This window comes from Aphelocoma coerulescens, chromosome 1 (genome assembly GCF_041296385.1).
Source record: "Aphelocoma coerulescens isolate FSJ_1873_10779 chromosome 1, UR_Acoe_1.0, whole genome shotgun sequence".
NCBI lineage: Eukaryota > Metazoa > Chordata > Aves > Passeriformes > Corvidae > Aphelocoma > Aphelocoma coerulescens.
The window spans coordinates 77,695,100-77,714,995 of NC_091013.1; the positions used below are offsets into that span (position 1 = coordinate 77,695,100).

Genomic DNA, 19,896 nt, shown 5'->3' on the forward strand with positions numbered 1-19,896 from the left:
CTCACACTAACATTTTTAAATGCTTTACTGCCACATTACTCTTAAGGCTTATTAGTCTCACTTTCACACATATAATGTGCAATTATTTAAGGAGAGACCCAATGAGCATTAATGAGATTCAGAGCTTATACTACAGACTATTACAGACAGAATAAGATCATTCTATGACCTGCCCCTTTCACCTGTCCATAATTTGACAGGTGTGTGTGTTCTCCAATATTCACAAAGCATCAAAAAACACATTCTTCTTAAAAGTCTTTAGTCATACCTCTTTGGGTCTAATCATACCAGCCACTACGAAGATGGCAGGTAACAGAGTATTCCACTTTGGGAAGATGGATTTTTCCATTTGTTTTCAGAAATATAATTTACTAAAAGAAAGAAAAGCATACACAGAGCTAGACAGAACTCGCATGCCTGTGTGCACACTATGTTCAATGACAACAACAAAACCACAATTACTTTCCTAAGTCAGTGTAAGCACCTAAGAAATCTAACCAGCTAGGCTGGATTAAGTGCCATCAGAAGTCTGAGCCAGTCAGATCTAAATCTTATATATAGCTCTGGACATACCACAGATAAAAACTGCAGAGCAAAACCATTTATTCTGTTTAACATTCCAGTGTTGGTGTCTTTAAAAAAAGACTCATGACAGAATGATCACTAAACTCAAGCAGCAGCTTTTAATAGTCGCTTCTGAAGCAAAAAAAAATTAAAACATTAAATGGAGGGATGAATGTAATGCCAGGAAAGAAAGAAATTCATTACTGAGACTTGCAAGGATATAGGTACATCCAAAATTGAAGGTATTTACAAATTAATAAAAAGATAAAATAGACTTTTTGGTGTCTTGTCTCACCAATGCAATCATGACTGCAAGAAAAACATGCCTATATGCTTTTTTCATGCCATATAACTTAGACATTATGTTTGGAAAAACAGTTGGGAAAAAAAGTGAGCATCAGAGTGCTTCAAAAATTATTATCTTCTGCTGTCCCCTAGTGGCACTGTAACTTGTTTCACAAAATTCATCAAAGAATACTTTCAACTGTAGGCTTCATAGGTTACAGAATAGAAGGCATAAATAGAAATTAAAAGCTGGAAGAAATTAGTTTTGCAGGCAATTGTTACAAGCAGTTTTTATTTAGGTTTTAGAAACTAAAGCCCACAGAAAATACTGTAATCTAGTGTTTTAAACCACTAACTTCTCTAAGAAATTGTGTGGAAAAAATAACACCAAAAGTATTTATTAGACTGCCCATGGTATTTGTCAGTATTTTAGAAATTCTGTCACTGAACTAGTTAAGACTTTGAATGCAACTGGAAACAGCTTCCAATCACTCCAGTTGTAGCATACCTTTCAAGTTTATTAAAAAAAACCCCACTCAATACATGTCAATTCTACTATGAAGTAAAAGCATTACTGGACAACACCCAGATTTTCTCGATCTTACTTCACCATAAATCAAAAATGCAAGAGCTGCAATTTATGTTCTTCAGCAGGGAAAAATGCTAGGGAAATGTTTCTTAGGGAACACAGTGGCCTTACCCACTTAAAAATAAACTGTTACTGCTCACCTTAGATCAAGCTTTGCAAAATTATAAGACAGATGTGGGAACACATCCATGACTGTTTGTCAAAGGTTTTCCAGCCCCATCCCCAACATAATTTCTGTCCTTTCATATTTACTTTTGTATCACAAAATAATTTGACTTCGAAAGTAAACAGTACTTGGCATCCCAGTTTTAATTACAGTTTAACACAGCCTCTTAATTAGCTGAGATATGTAATTTAGCTTTCATTCTATGCAATTATATTCTCATAACCCATGAAAATTTGTAATTATCTCTTAACCTCATTAATGAGGACTACTAAATTGCAGTTCAGTTCATTTTTATCAAGTTTCCAGAAGAAACAAAGCTTCTCATACAAACTGCACCTATTGAAAACAAGTGAAGCTTCCTATTCAACACTCAGATTTCAATGAGAAGTACATTCTCAATTACCCACATGAAAAACTGCATTAGTATATTTACTTATTGCACAATATTTACTTAAAATTATTAGACATCTCCCTTGTTTTATTTTCCAAGATTTATTTCATGCTATTAAGTTTCCTAAAAAAATTTCCTTCCTGGACTGCTTTACCTTAAGGATGGAGAGAGCCTGTATGTTTCTTCAAAATTAATGCCCAGTATAGGTAGAACCTGCTGATCTTTGCATCAGATTAGGAAACAGAAAATACCCATGAAGCTTTTCCTACTGAAGGAATTTGCTTTCACTGTCAGTCAACACCCTCCAGCTCACACAGCTTGCTCAGATGTACTCCTAATTTCCATAAGGCCTCCCTACTGAAAAATTCACTCAGAAGGAAATGTAAACTACATCCCAGTAAGGCATCCAGCACAGCCTACAGCCCCTGAGACAGACACTCTGCCCCAATTTTCTGTCCAAATCTGTCCCTTGAGCAATCACAGAAGGCTGTATTTAAGAGGCCACTGAAGACAGACCCTTAAGGTTGTCAGGCTAAAGTCCTCTCAGAGTCATATTTGAATAAAAGCATTATGACAAAGGGGAGTTGGTTGTCTTTGTAGCTCTTTAGAGCTGTTTCCCCATGCAAAACCTACTTACAATTGCTCTTCGCAGCTCCTAATGAGAATTGGGGAAAGGCCTGAGGATTACAACTCCAGGGAGGTGCTTTAACTCAGTGACACAGTTCAGAAAGAGCTCAACCAGTATCCTAAACACTGCCAATTAAACAATGCCAAATACATTGTTTTCCTTCCATCATGACAGTATGCCATAAAGACAAAATTACAAGCCTTCTGTGGAAGCCACACAGGACTAAAAAAAAAAGACGAAAAAAGAAAATATTACAGAATTCTAACCAAGCCTGTATACTTTTCTCTCAATTGGTATGCATAAGATTAGATCTAAATTTTAAATTAGCAAAATAGCTACGTGTTTTATCTAATTATATATAACATTCACTGACTTTGTTCATTGACAGGTCTTTTTCAAAGTCATTTAAAAATTTATCATTCCTCTACTACAGAAGATCAGACAACAGAGAGCAAATAGACAGAATGGGGCAGAAACGTTACCAAATTACAATGAAAACATGGCTAAAACATTTACATTTTGAAAAGAGTGCTGGAAGTGCACTCTCGTTGTACAGTCACCAAAATTTACAGCCTTCTGATCCAGAAACACAGATCTCAAATTTCTATGGTGTTGAAATCCTGTTCTAAGCAACTGCTCTGTCATTAGGTTTGACAACTGACTATATTGCAAGCTCTACTACAAACAAGTTAAATTAGAGACAAGATACAATGTCAGGTCTTGCATTTCATCCTTCCGGTAACTGCACGAGGTTTTTGATCTACTGAATTATATGCAGTAACAGCTTCTGTTCCACTTAAAAATCTACTTCAGAGATGAAGGACCTGGTTTTCAACAGTCTATCTGGGTAACACCCTTCCATCACAGAGGCTTAGCCACAAATATTTTTTAACTAAAGCAATGCTTAAGAATGTAATTCCACAGAAGACTTAGAAAATTAAAAATTTAACCTGTAATTAACATTTGATTCCTTCCTCCCAAATGAAAATAAGGAAGAAATACTTCCATTCTTTTGAAGAGTCTTCAATGACACAAAGAATTGGATCCACAGTCTAAAACCTTATTTATCTATAAATGTCAGTGGCAAAACAAGCTTTTCCACCCACGAACATGCTCAATTCAGCCTTTGAGGTAATACTGCCAAGTGAAAAGGATTTTCTATTTCCTCATTATTAATCTTCCCTGATCAGATGGAACAATCAGGGATGTTCTTGTCTGCTGTAACAAGTCTCTGAAGCTCACTAAGAAATAATTGAGTTAAATCATTACTCTTAACTAATCAAAAGGGTCTTTTAGTGATAACAGCTTTTTCCTAATTTATATCTTAATTTTTTTCAAGTGAGTCTTTAACCAATGATCTGTCCCTACAGTGATCTAGTTTTAACCATTAAAATACTAAGGAAGAGTGGAAACAAACCTGGCTGTTCTTCCCACTCTGTGGATGTACGTGTTTGCATCTTCTGGACAATCAAACTGAATGACCCAATTCACTGCTGGAAAATCTGTGTAAAGAAAAAACATATCAAGTAAGTTCACTGGACTCAAAATCATCCTATTCAAGAGCATTAATTCCTGTAAGAACCATCACTTGGACCCATTTACAGACATTAGGTGCAAGCTCTGAAATAATGTATTCACATACATAAACAATCATTCTCTTCATCAAAGAAAGTTAAATTAATTGTGTGTTCATTTCCTAAATTATGACAGTGCAATGAATGGAACATAATTTCACACTTGACAAGAACAGACATGCTTTGTGTCACACAGATGACAAAACACTATTTTGGTTAGCAATTATGTAACAGTATCTGACCCACTTTTCACCCACACTGTTAACATCCTACACCACTGGGGTCTGAAGTTAGCTGTGGTGAGACTGTACCACCTCAGCTGTCACATACAGAAATACCATAGTCCCTCTCAAAGATGGGAGGGGGTGACCAAGCCTGACAAAGTCAACCTTGACTGTGAATGGTATTAATGGCAAGTGGCACACTTCGCACTGAAATGTTACTTCCTAACCAAGTCTGCAGCTATACTGTATTCCACAAGTACACCGACCCTCTAAACCAAACCAACCATACCCAAATTAGATAGTCACTGGTGAGATTACAGCAGTATGGAAGGTATGAGAAAGTTTTCATTCCTGACTTCAGTTTTTAGAGTACCTTCTTTCTTTTCATAACATAGTGACAAAACCTCACATTTTGGACAATGGAGTTTGCTATCTCAAAGAATGACTGGACTCCTGCAAAGTCTTGTGTTGTACTTAAATGCTTTCAAGAACTAAAAGAAAAAAAAAATCTTTTTACCCTCATTTATTTTTCTGTCTCCTTATCTACAGAGTCCTACAATGCCACTCAAACATCAGACAATACAATTTCAGGTTTCCTTTTCCACATACCAGTAGGTTAATAATTTTCATATCCTTTGGAATAACCCACAGGATACAGGCACAGCAGAAATACTTAAAACTGCTGGAATCTTGCCTTACAGCATGCAGCAAACAAATGCATCACTATTTCCATACCACATGTGTTTTTCTGGGGTAAGAAGAAAAGCCCAGATGAAGTGGGCCTCTTCAGTAAAGAAACAGCGGAACTCTAAGCATCATCTCTTTTGTGATACCCTAATGAGCTCCTAAGCAAACTACAGCTTCATTTTTCACAAATTGGGTTGGTCTACAGAGTATAAAGTCTGACAAAGCCTCAACAGGTTTAGCTGCTGCTTCTGTAGGTACCTACCCAGGCCACGAGCTGCAATATCTGTAGCGAAAAGCACTGCTGCCTTTTTCCGAACAAAACAAGTGTAGACTTCCATTCTCTTCATCTGCTGCTGCTTGCCATGGAGTGCCAGGACAGGAAGACCAGGCTGAAGCTTACAGAACACTCTGAATAGATATTGGACCTACCCAACAAACGAGGGGGGAAAAGAATTACCATGCAGTGTTACAGTCGTTAAGATCATATACAGTGTATATAACAACTGACATAATACATCAAATTAAATAAATTTTTCTTCACATCAGAGAAAAAAGATGTTATTTTGAGACCAACTGTGGCAAAAGATTGGCATGCCTTCTGATGGCATTTCCTAAAGGAAATTAATGTAGGTAACAGCAAGAACAACTTGGGACATGAGTAGTTAGGCTGTATGCAAGGGACCAAAGTATCAAAGTCCCTCAGAAGCACTGCTTTTAGGCACTACTAGAGGGGTGTTGTGTTTTATACTTGCAACTTAAATCAGTCTACAGTCTCTTTACTATTTCAAGTTTCAACAGTTTCTCCTATAAAATCAGCCTGTTTACTCTTACCTACAGTACCCATGATGCAACATTATTTTACAGCAGGCAGCTACCTAGTATCTTTTTAAGAAAGTAGTCACATAAACTGTGTATACTGCAAGAACAGCTGCAGCCCAGAGAATTTCTGTACAACTAAGCCAACCAATTCAGTGTACTCACCAGTCAGATGCAGAATAACAAAAATACTGCAACCTCTTGCACAGGTGAAAGAATTGCAAGGAATAGTTACTGGACCATCATAAAATGGTCTATTATTGTAAAATACTAGCATTGTATTATACTAGCAAGCAATACCTGCATTGTAAAATAGTTGATACATGAGTAGTTATAGGTACAAATACCTGTGCCAAACAAACACGTGCAAATAACTTCAACAGAATAGTCCCAGGACACTTATACAAGTAGGTATTTGAAGGATTACTTGCTATGTAAGAAAAACCTTTGCCTGTACTATTTCACAAACACACTTTCTCAAACAAGCAGATTTAAAAGCTTGTAAGGAAAGCAAGAACAACTACTGAAATACTTGGTAAGCTAACTATGAAACATGTCACAAGACAGAACTGAAATAGTTGGGCCTTACTGACATTAACTTTTAGCATTCATTTTTAACAGCAGACCACAAAAACGGCTGAGAATACTCAGGTCTCCAGAATCTTCCTGCATTGAGCCTCAGTCACTAAACTGCCCAGAAGCCAGGCCTTGCATGACATGCAGCATGTTTTGTTCCTCCAATTTCCTCTTGCAAATTAAGTCCATAATCTCACCTCTCTGGTGCATTGCCATCTACATTAACATCTTCATTTTATTAGTTTTAAAATGGTGGGGAGAAGGAGGGAGAAGAAAACCATACCTCTTTACAGCTTGCAAAAAACACAATGCTCTTCTTTTTCAAATGAGTTCTCAGGAAAGAGTATAACATGTTTACTTTTTGCTGGAGCTCACAGACAACATAGTTCTGATCCAAAGTTGCTGGGGTACTAAAGAAGAAAAGAAAAAAATAACAAAAAACAAAAATCACACAAAAGAAGTACATTTAGATAAATCACAGAAATGTCTCACCTTTCTTTTAAGCCAAGAGCATCTTATACATATTCAGAAAAAGGAGAAAAGAAAAGGAGTCAGGCTGGAAAGCTCTCCCACTTGAGGAACAAGTCTCAGCAGTTTCACTTGAAAACTACATCAATTCCCTCACTAAAAGCCAGTGGGGAGGGACAGATGTCTTTTGACATTACTTCTAAATTCATTTACTACCAGCAAGGCAAACTCTTTCCACGTCTAAGCAGTGACATTCAAACTGCCTTGACTTAAAATGCAACTTTGTCTATTAGTCCCATTAAAGCATCATTTGTGCTTAAGGCAATGTCAAAGCAGAGTCTAATTATGTACAAAAAAAGAGCATTGATGTACTTCTACTGATTACACTGACACGCAAAGTAACTTTCTAATGCTCTGAATTATCATCTGAACTCACATTTCTGTTCTTAAAAACACAAATAAAACAACAAAAAACTTCTTTGGGATATCTGCCCTTGAAACACGTCTAAATGCTCATCTCTTACAGTCCCTCTGCTTCACCCTGAACAGACCATAGGTATTCAAAATTACCTTTCTAAAGGTGGCCACTTGGGAGGATGAAACTACAAGAGACTTCTCCAGTTTTCATTCTGTTATTTAATTTGAATTACGCCACAGTACTTTTTGCTTTCTAAATCTTCCAGAGGAAATTGCTTTTATAAGGCAATAACCTAAGGCAGTAAATTCTGAAACAAATTAATACTTTCCTTCTCTTTATTGTTTTGTTATCTAATTGCACTCTCCCAAATATTTAAAAAAATTAGATGTACTTTAAAATAGACTTCACTGAACATAGGAGATGTCCCCAAAATTAAGACTGCATACCAGGCTTGTACATTCTCTCCTGCTAAGAGGATATTAACCACACATTTTTTTCTGGCAATCATGTTTATTTAAGATGCCTTTGATAGTACTGCTGATTAAAAAAAGGTGTTTGCAGTACAATACAGAGATAATCAAATCAAACAGCAAAAACTTCCCCAAGATTCAGTGTGGTTCTGCCATGCATTTTCCTGATGATTTCTTGTTTACTCCTGGGAAAGCCATTTTCATCTCTGTGCTTCACCTTTCTCCTGCACCTTACATACGGAAATATATGCATATTTCCTAGAAGAGCAGAAAAAGAATCATCCATGTTCGTCAGTAATTTGACACTCAGATGATTGAGCCCACAGAAATGCAAAATTAACATTCTTCATTTGGATTTCAAAAGAAAATAATGTGCCAAAAAGCAACACTCATTTAGTGATATATTAAATTTTTTGAACATAGCACACCACATACTTCCCTTCAAGCAAGGGCCTCCCATCCTGCTCCAAACTGTAGGGCAGTCCAAATTTATTTTGTGTACACAGAGCCAGAGCCCTACACATGCACAGAAAATGCAGCACATCAGGAAGCCACGGGAGTTACTGCACATGGACTAACACCACATGCTTTTCTTCGGGCTCCTAATACAGAACACACAAACAAGACTATCATTCTGCACTTTCCCAATAGGAAAGCATGTCCTTGGAAAGCCAGATTTATAAATATACAGACAAGACTGTATTTGTGCACACATGTGATGGCTTCACACAGTAAGTACACACATGCAGGAGGCAAGGAAGCCAAACAACAAAAAAAGGAGTAATTCAGAACTGAGTGCTCCAAGACCCAGGACTCTGGCTATAATCCACTCTGCCGCTTCCTCCTGAAGAAAAAAATTTTCAGTCTGAGAAGCTGCCTGAGGAGACAAGACAAGCACAGGTTCAGCATCCCTGTAATCTCCCTGTAACTCAGTCAGAACTAGTCCCCTCTTATTTGGAAATTCCTTGCTTTCAGGAGGGCACACAAGCAGGATCAGACACTGATCCAGTGATGGATGCACAACACAACCTCTGATTCAGGGAATTGTCAGGAAGCAGTTAAGTAGGATCACTATCTAATCCTCCCCAGAGGAAAAAAAATCCCAACATACCTGAATTTGGCTTTCTCATGAACCCAAACATATTCAGGATCTTTCAGACTCAGCCGTGCAAGATCCTTCACGGATTTTGTTTGTGTTGCAGAAAAAAGCAAGGTCTGGCGTTTCTTAGGCAGGTTTTCTATGATTGCATTCATTGTATCAGCAAACCCCATGTCTAGAATTCTGTCAGCTTCATCAAGAACTGGATTGAAGGATAAATTTGAGAAAATATGGTTTTAGATTTAGTTATTAAAAAAACCCTACATTAAATCCATATAGCACAAAATTCCATCCGTACTTAAAATGCAGAGATTAAATTAACTACTGTACATGACAGGATTCTCTTTAGATATTCCTGTACTTCATAAAACATGTTTTTAAAAAAACCCTGCAGCAGAAATCATAGCATTTCCCATAATCTATGCACTACAGCTGTCAATTTCACATGCTGAAGCAAAAAGATCAGCATCTCAAGTAAACAGTTTGGCAATTTGCAAACAGACTCCCTGTCCTATTACTGAAATAAAAGCACAGAATGTAAAACAGTGTTGTTGTACTGGTGACAGAACAATACACTCTCCTGTACCTAAGCTAAATTTACCATTGAAATACAGGGTATAAACCAAGTAGCACAGAGACAAAGCTTTAAAAGAGCCTACATTTAACGCAATTCTTGTCTAACTGCCATGAATTGTACTAAGTGTAGCAAGCATAATTTCACATTTTATCAGCTTCATTAGCTTCTTAATTGCTTCTAAGTTCCTCAAGCTATGCTAAAGATTATGCAGTTCTTAGTAGCAGGCAAACCTTTTCATTATACTGAAAATTTTTGTTCAGGCTGGAAGGATGAAAACGTTAACAATGCAAACAAAAGAATAAAAGGAGCAGAAATCTGTCTTAAAACACAAATAAAAATGTTTCCTAGAACTGGTCAAAAATACACATGCTGCAGTGGATATTCTATATAGCTTGTTAATTATCATGTCAGGAAAGACACAAGAGCCATAACCAGAAAGGGAAGTTTAGCATTAGTAAAGACAAATATAAAGGATTATGCAGGACACTACATCGGGGTTTGGGTTCCTTACTAAGGCCCCTGCTTGTTCTTATCATCTTAAGGAAGGCATGCTCAGCAACTGCTTCAGAGAAAGTACACACAAGAAAGATGTTTTGCTGTCCTCTAATTTAATTTGAATATGTATGAGCTCAAATGCCATTTCATCTCCATACCATGACAAGAATAAACTTTTTATGCAAGGAAGTGCTGCACACGATTATGAGCTGCTACAATATATTCCTGACTACTTTCAAGTACTTAAAGAACTTACTCAACATTTGCAGATCAGATGCATAGAAATATGAAGTTTCATCCATGTGTTGTAAAAGCCGTCCTGGAGTGCAAATTAGCATATTTATGTGGTGGATTCTTTCAGACTCTTCTTTCAGATCCTGAAAAGGAGTTAAACCAGCATGGCTCTAGTTGTTCAGACTAGAAGTCCAGTACCAGAGATGGTCAGGTCAGTTTAACCTATTAATAGCTTTTAGAAAGAATAGTCAAGGAGCAGCCTTTCCTCTTCCCACAGATATGGCACCATTTCTTCAGCATGCTCACGCCTGTGGCTTGAGGAAAAAGTATTTCAGAATAATCTAAATCAACAGGATAGTCCTGGGAGACATGGCAGGAAGGTCCATCCAGTCATGGACGCTGAGAAGATTTTAAATATGCAAAAGCTTTAAAAGACACAGAATACACAGAAGAAAATGAGTGAGTCACTGATAGGTTTCCAATTAATACTCTCCTCCTTGACTCTTCAAACCCAGGGTTTCCTTCCTAAACTAGCACTTAATACAGCACTCAACTATGTTCCCATACAGCAAACTCCCAAGAGAGGACACACACCTTTCCTCCAATGATAAGGCCAGCTGAGAACTCATGGTTCTTCCCCACTTTCCGCAGAACCTTGAAGGTTTGATACGCCAGCTCCCGCGTAGGCGATATTATCAAAACCCCCAGGCCATCAGCTGAAGTCCACTGCTGGCGATAGAGGAGTTCCAAAGCCTGAAAGCAATTAGCATGTTCTCATCACAAAAATCTCAGAAGAAAAACGTGCAACAACAAATTGGTCAACAAAAAGTGTCGTAAAAAAAAAAAAAGAACCAAGACAAAGCCATATTAATTAAAATAATGGCGTGAAGAAACATCAGTACACACTCTACACAGTTTGATGATTTATAAATTCTAACTAATGGTAATGATATTTGCTGTAGCAAAATTCTCCAGTACCAACCTATGACAGAAAGTAATGGGTGGAAACTCATAAACACTTTACTGCACAATTAATCCTATTCTGGTAAATTCTGGAAATTAGGCCATTTATATGACAATAGTGTCGAAAAATATGAGAAATTTCTCTGCTCCTAAGGTTTTGTGGGAACCAGGAACAGAACGAGCACCTGGAAGAACATTAATTATTGAAGTTTTAATTCTAGCTTATAGACTTGAAGTGGTACTATCCACATATTACATACAGAGTATTCCAACTAAAATTGCCATACAGCTCACACCAGGATTATTCGTCCTTTTATGAATTCATACTGCAGAAACACCGTATTAGTCGGCTAATCCTAACACAAGGACTTTACAGGTATGAATATCTGAAGCCTTCTGAAATACTGAGAGCTGGTAAGCATACTTGCACAATTAATTTTTTTCCACTCTTCATCTCTTCAGCTCCTCTCTTAGCCCTCTTCTCTAAAACCGCTTTAAAATAAGGTTTGTATGACAAAGTACTTCTGCTCTTAGATTACCTAATGGAGTAATCTCACTTGTTTCCCAAATTCACAAGACTTTTGAAGCCACCTACATTTTTTATTCTCTACTAATAATATTTTTTTAAAAGCAGCATAAAGCATAAACCTTCTTTACTAGAGAGGGTATTCAAAGCACCTACTACTGTTCCCTGACAGTAGTTACTGACAAAATAGGCTCCAAACAATTTTATGCTTACAAAAATGCAAGTAATGTTTAAAACAGAGTAACTCCATTAAAAAAAAATTCCCCTTCATCTAATCACAACATGATGGGGTTTGTGTCCACTTTTATGCACACTTTAAGCACGTCTCAAACATACTTTCAAACTGAAGAAATGAAATGCAGATCATGATGCTTTGAGTAAAACTGTCAGACATGTACATCCATGACAAGGTTTTTCATCCCACTTTTCTGCTTGCACCTACAAGTGATTTCTAAGGAGTTCACAAAAGACAAGGAAATGGAAGTCCACAATCACTAAGGTTAACTTTGCTATATAAGGTCCAAACTGTAACATTTTAAGGGAGTGAAAACCACTCATCTAAGAAAATATAAGGAACTGAATAAAATCCACCAATCTGTTTCATGCACCTAGTTTTCAAATGACAAAAAAATTAGACAACTAGAGTTGCACCAGGAAAACACTCTTGAGAGAAAAACAAAGCACTTCCTAAATCACACAAGGTCTACTAATGTAAGTATCAAAATGAAACTTTTAAGTCTCGGAACATTCCTAGCACAAAAAATACACTTCTTTCAGAAGCTCAAGCAGCTTTACTCAGTTCCTGAGTATCTTGGCTTTCCTGAAACACTCAGAACAGTTGAATTGTAACTTTTTTCTCAGGATCTATTAACCTAAGCTGACATCAATACTTCACAGATAACTTGGTTTGAGTACAAATAGAAGGATGTGAATTACTTACTGGAACAATAAAGGCCAAGGTTTTGCCTGATCCAGTCTTTGCAGCTCCAAGTACATCTTTACCTTGTAAAGCCAAACCTATGGTTTGCCTCTGTATCTCTGTTACCACACGATACTGAGCTTCTTGCAATCCTAGTATTTGCAGGGTGGGAAGAGAAGAGAGAGTGTGGGAGGGCAAAAGGAACAAAAAAAAGAAAGAAAAAAACTTTATTTCATTTTGTCTGGCCTGCAGGACTGCATTGCTCTGTTTAGAAAATGCTGTACATGGCAATACTTACCTAAAACTTGGTTTAAAGAAAACAAATGTTCAGATGCAGATAAACAATGCATTCCCTTATACTATTTCCCAAAGAAAACTTCCATACTTACCTTTAAGGGTTTTCTTTGACAACGGAAAATCTGAAAATCTTTGGATTTCACTTGCATTTATCTGAAACAAAATAATTTTAATCAATGCTTACAATCTAACCATAAGAGAGGAATTGAATAGCATTCTACAAGTTGGTGTTAACATAAATATGTAGTAGCTCAGTATGACCTGATTCAAGTTAGCTAGTCAGGCAACCTATACCAGTTTGACCTAAGCTAAACCACTGATCTACCATAAACTACTCAGTAAGTAATGATATACTTGAATAATGCAGGCTAATAGCACAATTTAAAGCTCAGACCATCAAAAAATCGCAGAACAATTTAGACTGACGAGGACCTCAGGAGGCCCCTGGTCTCCACCTTACTAGAGCCCAGATGTCCTTTTCAGATCTGTTTTTTCAGACTCCAAGCAGGGATCTACTGGGAATATATGTCCATCTTTGTTGCAGAGTGTATTTGGGCACCCAGAGCTGCAGCAATATTACATCCACCTGACTGGGAAAAGAAGAGTTCCCCTATGTCCTGAAGCTCACGAGATTCACCAACCTCTAGCACTCGGTGTATTTAATTTTTTAGAGCTGTCCTACACAGCAAAAACAAAAACAAAAACAAAAACAAAAAAAAAACCCTAAAAAAATAGTTCATTGTCCTGCATGCCTCTGCATGCACCCATATTTGAGAGCTGTTAATTACACACATACACATAGAGTCCCCAATAGCATGTGTTTGAGTCCATGAGCTTGCTCAATTATTTACAAAGATGAGGTGTCAAGTAGAGCTCTTGGAAAAAATGTAGTATTTTCAAGGCTGTTCTAACAGATGTGAGCAGCTTTCACTGGCAAAGTTCATAAATAATAGTAGCAGGACAAAAAAAACCCACAAAACTCAGGAAAAAAGAATAGAGACTACTGTATTTACAAAGCCTGAGCTGAAAAAGAAGGTAGAATATACAGCTTTGAATCCATGCTAACTAAGATGCCTAAACTGAGATTTCTAAATGCCAAACTTGTAACTCACAACTCATGCATTTCTAATAGGTAGTGTTTATCTCTAACAAGTTGCTGAACAGAAATCTCCCAAATCAGGGACCAAGCAAAACAGTCCTCAGACCCTCCTGACATCTTGAGTTAACAATTCCAGAGAAGGCCTCAGATGAAGAGCTACTGAGCTGTCAGATCAGCCTTCTGTCTACTTGAAGTACCAACTTTTTACAGCCTCTGCCTATTACAGAAAACTGAGGGGTCATAGCTGTTTAAAGCATCTAAATCACAACACTACTCTTTTCAGCCTAGTCCTCTCCAGTAAAATCAAGACAAGTAACTTAATACATGAATTTAATCTCTATAAAGAAAAGGTTAAAACAGGTAAAAGGTAGTGACACCCTTATTAAAACCTGGTTTTGACACATTTCAAGGCAAAGCTCTTATAAGGTAGATTTCAAGCTTTCACTGTGTCCTAACAGAGCAAATAAACTTTTGTCAAACATTATTTTGGAGGAGGGAAAAAATCCTACCAGAATCACCATTAAAAAAAAGGTCTTTTGTTGACTTTCACATATTGGATTTTTTGACAACTATTTCCAAATTCAGTTGCTAATTTTGAAGATACTATATATCACATGAAATATTGGGCCAATTCCCACTCTCATCATTTTGCGTGCTAAATATTTACAACTCGATGTATACAGCTGCTGTTTAATTTCAGCCAAGAGACTGTCTGCATAGGAAAACAGTAAGCCTACAGGAAGGAAAAGTGTTTCACTAACATCAAAAAAGAATTCATGCAATTGATTATGTGCAACTTAAGGGATAGATTTTTACAGGTTTGTGATACATCAAATGGGCTATTGCAGCAATCTGAAATTGTTTTAAATAATGAAAGTATTTCAGTAGTCAACTTCTTTTTTAACTCTAGATGACCCAGTAAGAACAGATGTATTAATCAAAAAAGAAGACAAATATTGTTCTGCTCTTCCACAATTAACTTCTCTAAATCAATTTTAAAATCATTACATGAATAAGCCTAGCTCTTTTAAAGATGTCCAAGAAAAAAAAAGTGAGAACAGTATTAAAAGAGCAAGGAATGTTAGGAAAGGCCATGTCACAAAGCTTCCTATATTACTTCTCTGCCCTACAAAGGATCTTTTTCCAGGAGCAGAAGAATGTTATGTTGTAGTACCCTCAAACTCCGAAGGTACTGATACATTTTTAAGTCATGTCCAAACAACAGGCATAAGGAGGACTGATGTCTGAGGTAGGTCTTCTGATAGACCTATTCCACATCTACATGCACCAGTGGAAAACACCTCCAACTTCCACCTAGTTTGTTTCCCTGTCCAAAGTTACTACCTCTGCTCATCTGCTGGGAACCTGTAACTGTGAGCTCTCTCTAATTAACTCCATATGAGAGCAGCCAGCTCATTTCAAATACCTCAAGTGCTATTCTGATCTAACTCAACTAATTTGACAGAGCAGACTAGAAAGGATTTTTCACAAACAGCTCCCCAGCACATCAGTTAGGCTGTTAATGCTTTTCATGAGCACAACTAGATGGGAAAGACCATGTCCATCCATGGCCTGACAGACAACAAAGTCACTGAATCAACCGAAAACAGCTCATCTATGAACGTATAACACAGAAAATGGTCCCATGATTTGGATGCACTGGAACTAATTTTCAAATTTTCCATCTGTGCTGCCACACACTTGCCATCTGTCAACAAATGGAAAAAAAAATTCAGTGAAGAAGTATATTGGTTGTCTCTTTACTATCCATTTTATCTTGTTTATCCACTGCAGTCATTCTCACACACGAAATGATGGACAGGAGGCCAAGCTGGATCATCCTGCATCCATCAGCCATTCTACCACTATTCCATGCACATGTAAATCTAACCCACACACAGCCTGTGTGCCAGAGACCCCAGCCACAGCTCTTCACAGAGAAGAGCTTACCCAAGAGCTTTCTACTTCCCTTGTTCCTAAGGGATCTGCATGATGCAGAACTCACTGGAGACCCCTGAAGATCCAAGCACATGGCACTTCTTCACGATTCCCACTCCCACAGATCTAGGGTAATACGGAAGAAACACTGGAGACCAAGTGGAAAAAAAACCTTGTCAGCAACCAAAAAAGAATATCTGAAGTACTGAAGATAAAAAGTTAGATGGGCATTCAACCATATGTTCACAGGCAGGAGAATACCAGAGCAAAAGGACAGCAAAACTCCAACAGAGCTGAGACCAAGAGTCCCCAGAACTATCCTAATACAAGCATATGTTTACCCTGTCTTAATTCTGATGGACATATCTGAATGCTACTAGCCTCTTTTCTTCAACCTCTAAAAATACACACAACCTTCTACTATGCCATCCCTACCTATGCTGCCCTAAGCTCCACAGTGACATTATCACCCATGCCCAGAAAGAGATGCATGTGCAGTCACATTAGTGACACAGAAACATCCACAGACATTCACATAGCCAAGGCTAGGAGTAGAGGAACATGTCATTTGCTTTCAAACAGTCAAGCAAATGATCAAAAGATCTTGAGTGAAGCTCAAGAATACTAACTTGCTGAATCTTAACTAACGGAGCTAACATGATTTCTTCAAGGTAACAGATGTGTTCTATACCTCTTGTCATTACTTTCTGCTCAATCAAATTACAACCACCAAAATGTCATTACTACCAGCCGTGCCGAGCGCTGCATAACCAAGTACAACTGCCCTGCAAACCCAGCAAAAGTTGGCAGAAGGCAGAGTAGCACCACAGGTAGAGCACATCTAACCCGTTATTCACAATCACAGTGCTTTCCACTGATCAGCGCTATTCCAAAGCCGACTGTCTCCCGCAAGAATTCAAGGGAATCTGGGTAACAACACCAACACCACTGACTTCAGTTCTGGTATTCAAATACCTATTTCTTGACTTCAGCTTAAACAACACACTCTCACAGTATGATGTTTGCCCGTCATGCATCTTCTATGGAGACAAACGTGTTCCATCCCCAACATGAAGACATCCACACTGGTGGAGAAGGGCCAAGTGCCACTGGTCACTACCGTTCCCACCATCTGCTTCAGCCGCCTCCTCCTCCTCGCTGCCCTCCTAACCACAAGCTCCCCCGCTCGAAGGCCCCACTACCCCCGGCTCCACAGCCTGTCCAGTCTCCTCCACCAAAAACACTGGAACTGCGGCTACTGGCCCCTCCTCCTCTGCCTGGGGAAAAAGAAGAGAGCATCATCCCTACCTCGTGACGGTAAAAGCTCTCTGCCTGCTACAGAGCAGTGTCACCCAACACACCTCTTACCTACAGGCACCACCAACAGCCCTGCCAACCAGGGGGGCTCCCCACGCCTGCCCAGGACCCACAGATGCCATCCCTCCTCCTCCCACTTCTATCCACCCGCGGAGAGGAGCCGCTTTTTCGCAGACCGCCGTGCCCGCCCGCCCCGCACAGCCCGGCCGTACCTCGGGGTAGCGCTGCACCAGGCGGCCGATGTTCTCCCGCTCCACCTGCCACTCGGGCCGCTTCCTCTCCTTGCGCTGCAGCCGCAGCCTCTTCGTCCGCCGAGTGTATTTCTTCTTCCACCGCTCGAAGCTGCGCACGGGGTCCATGGCCGCCGTGGCCCCGCCGCCGCCGGGCCGGCCCATGCTGCTGTCCCGCCTCCCGCGTGGGTCGCGCACGGCCGGGCGCAGCCGGAGCGCGTCAGTCGGAGCGCGTCAGTCGGGGCGCGTCAGTCGGAGCGCGTCAGTCGGAGCGCGTCAGTCGGAGCGCGTCAGTCGGAGCGCGTCAGCCGGAGCGCGTCAGTCGGAGCGCGCCGCGGGGAGGCACCGGCCCGGCCCCGGCCCTCGCCGGCGGGGAGGGGTTGTGCGAGTGTTGAAGGAAAATCGCAGTTCGCGAAGAAATGAGCTCGTGCCGCAGCAAGGAAAATACGCTGCGATAGAGATTATAAAACGGAAAGGAAAAAAAAATAAAGCCGTCATAGAAAAGGGATATGTGCATAGTGCTGGCATAAGTTTTGTCCTCAGCAGTGTGGTGGTGTGGGGGAATCACAGAATCGTAGAATGGATTGGGTTGGAAAGGACCTTAAAGATTATCCAGTTCCAGCCCCTCTGTCGTGGGTAGGGGCACCATTCACTACACCAGGATGCTCAGAGCCTCATCCAACCTGGCTTTGGATAGGGATCACTTCAGGGATGGGGCATCCACAGCTTCTCTGGGCAGCCTGTTCCAGTGTCTCACCCTCCTGACAGTGAAGAATTTCTTCTAAATGTCTAATTTAAAACTGCCTTTTAGTTTGAATCTACTGTCCCTTTTTTTATCACTACATGCTCTTGCCAAAAGACCCTCTCCAGCTCTTGTAGGCCCCCTTCAGGTACTGGAAGGCTGCAGAGGTTTATCCAAAGCCTTCTTTTTTCCAGGCTGAACAATCCCAATTCTCTCAGCCTTTCCTTATAGAAGAGGTTCTCCATCCCTCTGATCATCTCAGTGTCCCTCCTCTGGACTCGCTCCAACAGCTCCATGTCCTCCCTGTGCTGGGACCCCAGAGCTGGATGCAGCACTGCAGGTGGGGTCTCACCAGAGCAGAGCAGAGGGGCAGAATCCCCTCCCTGGCCCTGCTGCCCACGCTGCTTTGGATGTAGCTCAGGACACCTCTGGCTTTCTGGGCTGTGAGGGCACATGGCTGGGTCATGTCCAGCCTCTCATCCATCAGCACCCTCAAGTCCTTCTCACAGGGCTGCTCTCCATCTGTTTCCAGCCTGTATCCGTGTTGCTACCAGGAGTTGCCCAGACCCACGTGGAGCACCTTGAACTTGGGTCTTCTTAAACCTCATAAAAGTCCCACAGGCCCAGTTCTCAAGCTTGTCCAGGTCCCTCTGGATGGCATCCCGTCCCTGAGGTGTGTCAGCCGCCCCACTCAGCTTGGTGTCATAAGTCCATTTGAGACACTGGAAGGCTGTTACGAGGTCTCCCTGGAGCCTTCTCTTCTTCAGGCTAAACAGCTCTCTCAAGCCTGTCTTCATAGGAGAGGTGCTCTATCACTCTGATCATCTTCATGGCTTCCTCTGGACTCGTTCCAGCAGGTCCATGTCTTACTTGTATTGAGGACCCCAGAGCTGGAGGGAGTACTCTGAAGTTGGAATCAGGAGGAAGAGTTCTGTGGCAAGGCTGTTAATGCTTTATTTGCTCATTCGTTACAGGGAAAAACCGACAGATTTGGAAAAATCAAAACTCAATTGAAAGACATACAGTGGGGCTCGTGTTTAAGGTGCTGGATTTAAGCTCTCTCATGTGCTTTGACCCTTCATAATACAGCTGTAGTCAGTCTTAATTGCCTTGGCTCAGAGCCTTGAACTATGCAAAGGGTTGGCAGAAAGTCACAAGGAAAACTGCAAACAGAGAGAGTTGTTTTACACTGCGGGTGTAAGGCTGGTGTCTGTAAGAGGCACATATCTTGCAAGGGAACTAGATTTAACCAACCTGCAGATTTATATTACGCTATCTTTACATTCACCAATCCTTAACCCCTGCCTACAGGAAGGTCTGCATTGCTCTGCAGTTGTTCAGTGGTCAGAAACAATTCGCTGAGTCAGTTTTAGCACTTCATCAGCACACAGAATTAAAAACAAAAACAGGCTGTGGAATTATTGTGCCACATCAGGAAGAGAAAATTACAAACATATTTATGCAACGGCATAAGAAGGAAGTAAACATGATGATGAGGGGAACAGTGAAAGACTCCCAAAATAATTATTGTCTGTGATGAGGGTTTGGAGTTCCAGAAAGCCAAGGGAGAAGGGAGTGTCTCTTAATTAGCTCCACTTTTGCCA

At 40.0% G+C, this 19,896-nt stretch overlaps 1 protein-coding gene across 3 annotated transcripts in view; it reads right to left on the bottom strand.

The window, feature by feature from the left end:
- The window catches only part of DDX10 (DEAD-box helicase 10), a 160,136-nt gene extending 142,368 nt beyond the window's left edge, over positions 1-17,768 (bottom strand). For all 3 annotated transcript variants that reach the window (XR_011150737.1, XM_069014291.1, XM_069014303.1), the window contains exons 1-9: positions 17,533-17,768; positions 13,059-13,119; positions 12,691-12,821; positions 10,856-11,014; positions 10,284-10,404; positions 8,968-9,157; positions 6,784-6,910; positions 5,371-5,533; positions 4,041-4,125 (exon numbers count right to left, since the gene is read on the bottom strand). Coding sequence is in view for 2 of the 3 variants with exons in the window: in XM_069014291.1 (XP_068870392.1) it covers positions 4,041-4,125; positions 5,371-5,533; positions 6,784-6,910; positions 8,968-9,157; positions 10,284-10,404; positions 10,856-11,014; positions 12,691-12,821; positions 13,059-13,119; positions 17,533-17,715 (1,220 nt within the window). In the remaining variant the exon portion in view is untranslated. The remainder of the gene's footprint in view (positions 1-4,040; positions 4,126-5,370; positions 5,534-6,783; positions 6,911-8,967; positions 9,158-10,283; positions 10,405-10,855; positions 11,015-12,690; positions 12,822-13,058; positions 13,120-17,532) is intronic.
- Between the last annotated feature and the right edge of the window lie 2,128 nt (positions 17,769-19,896).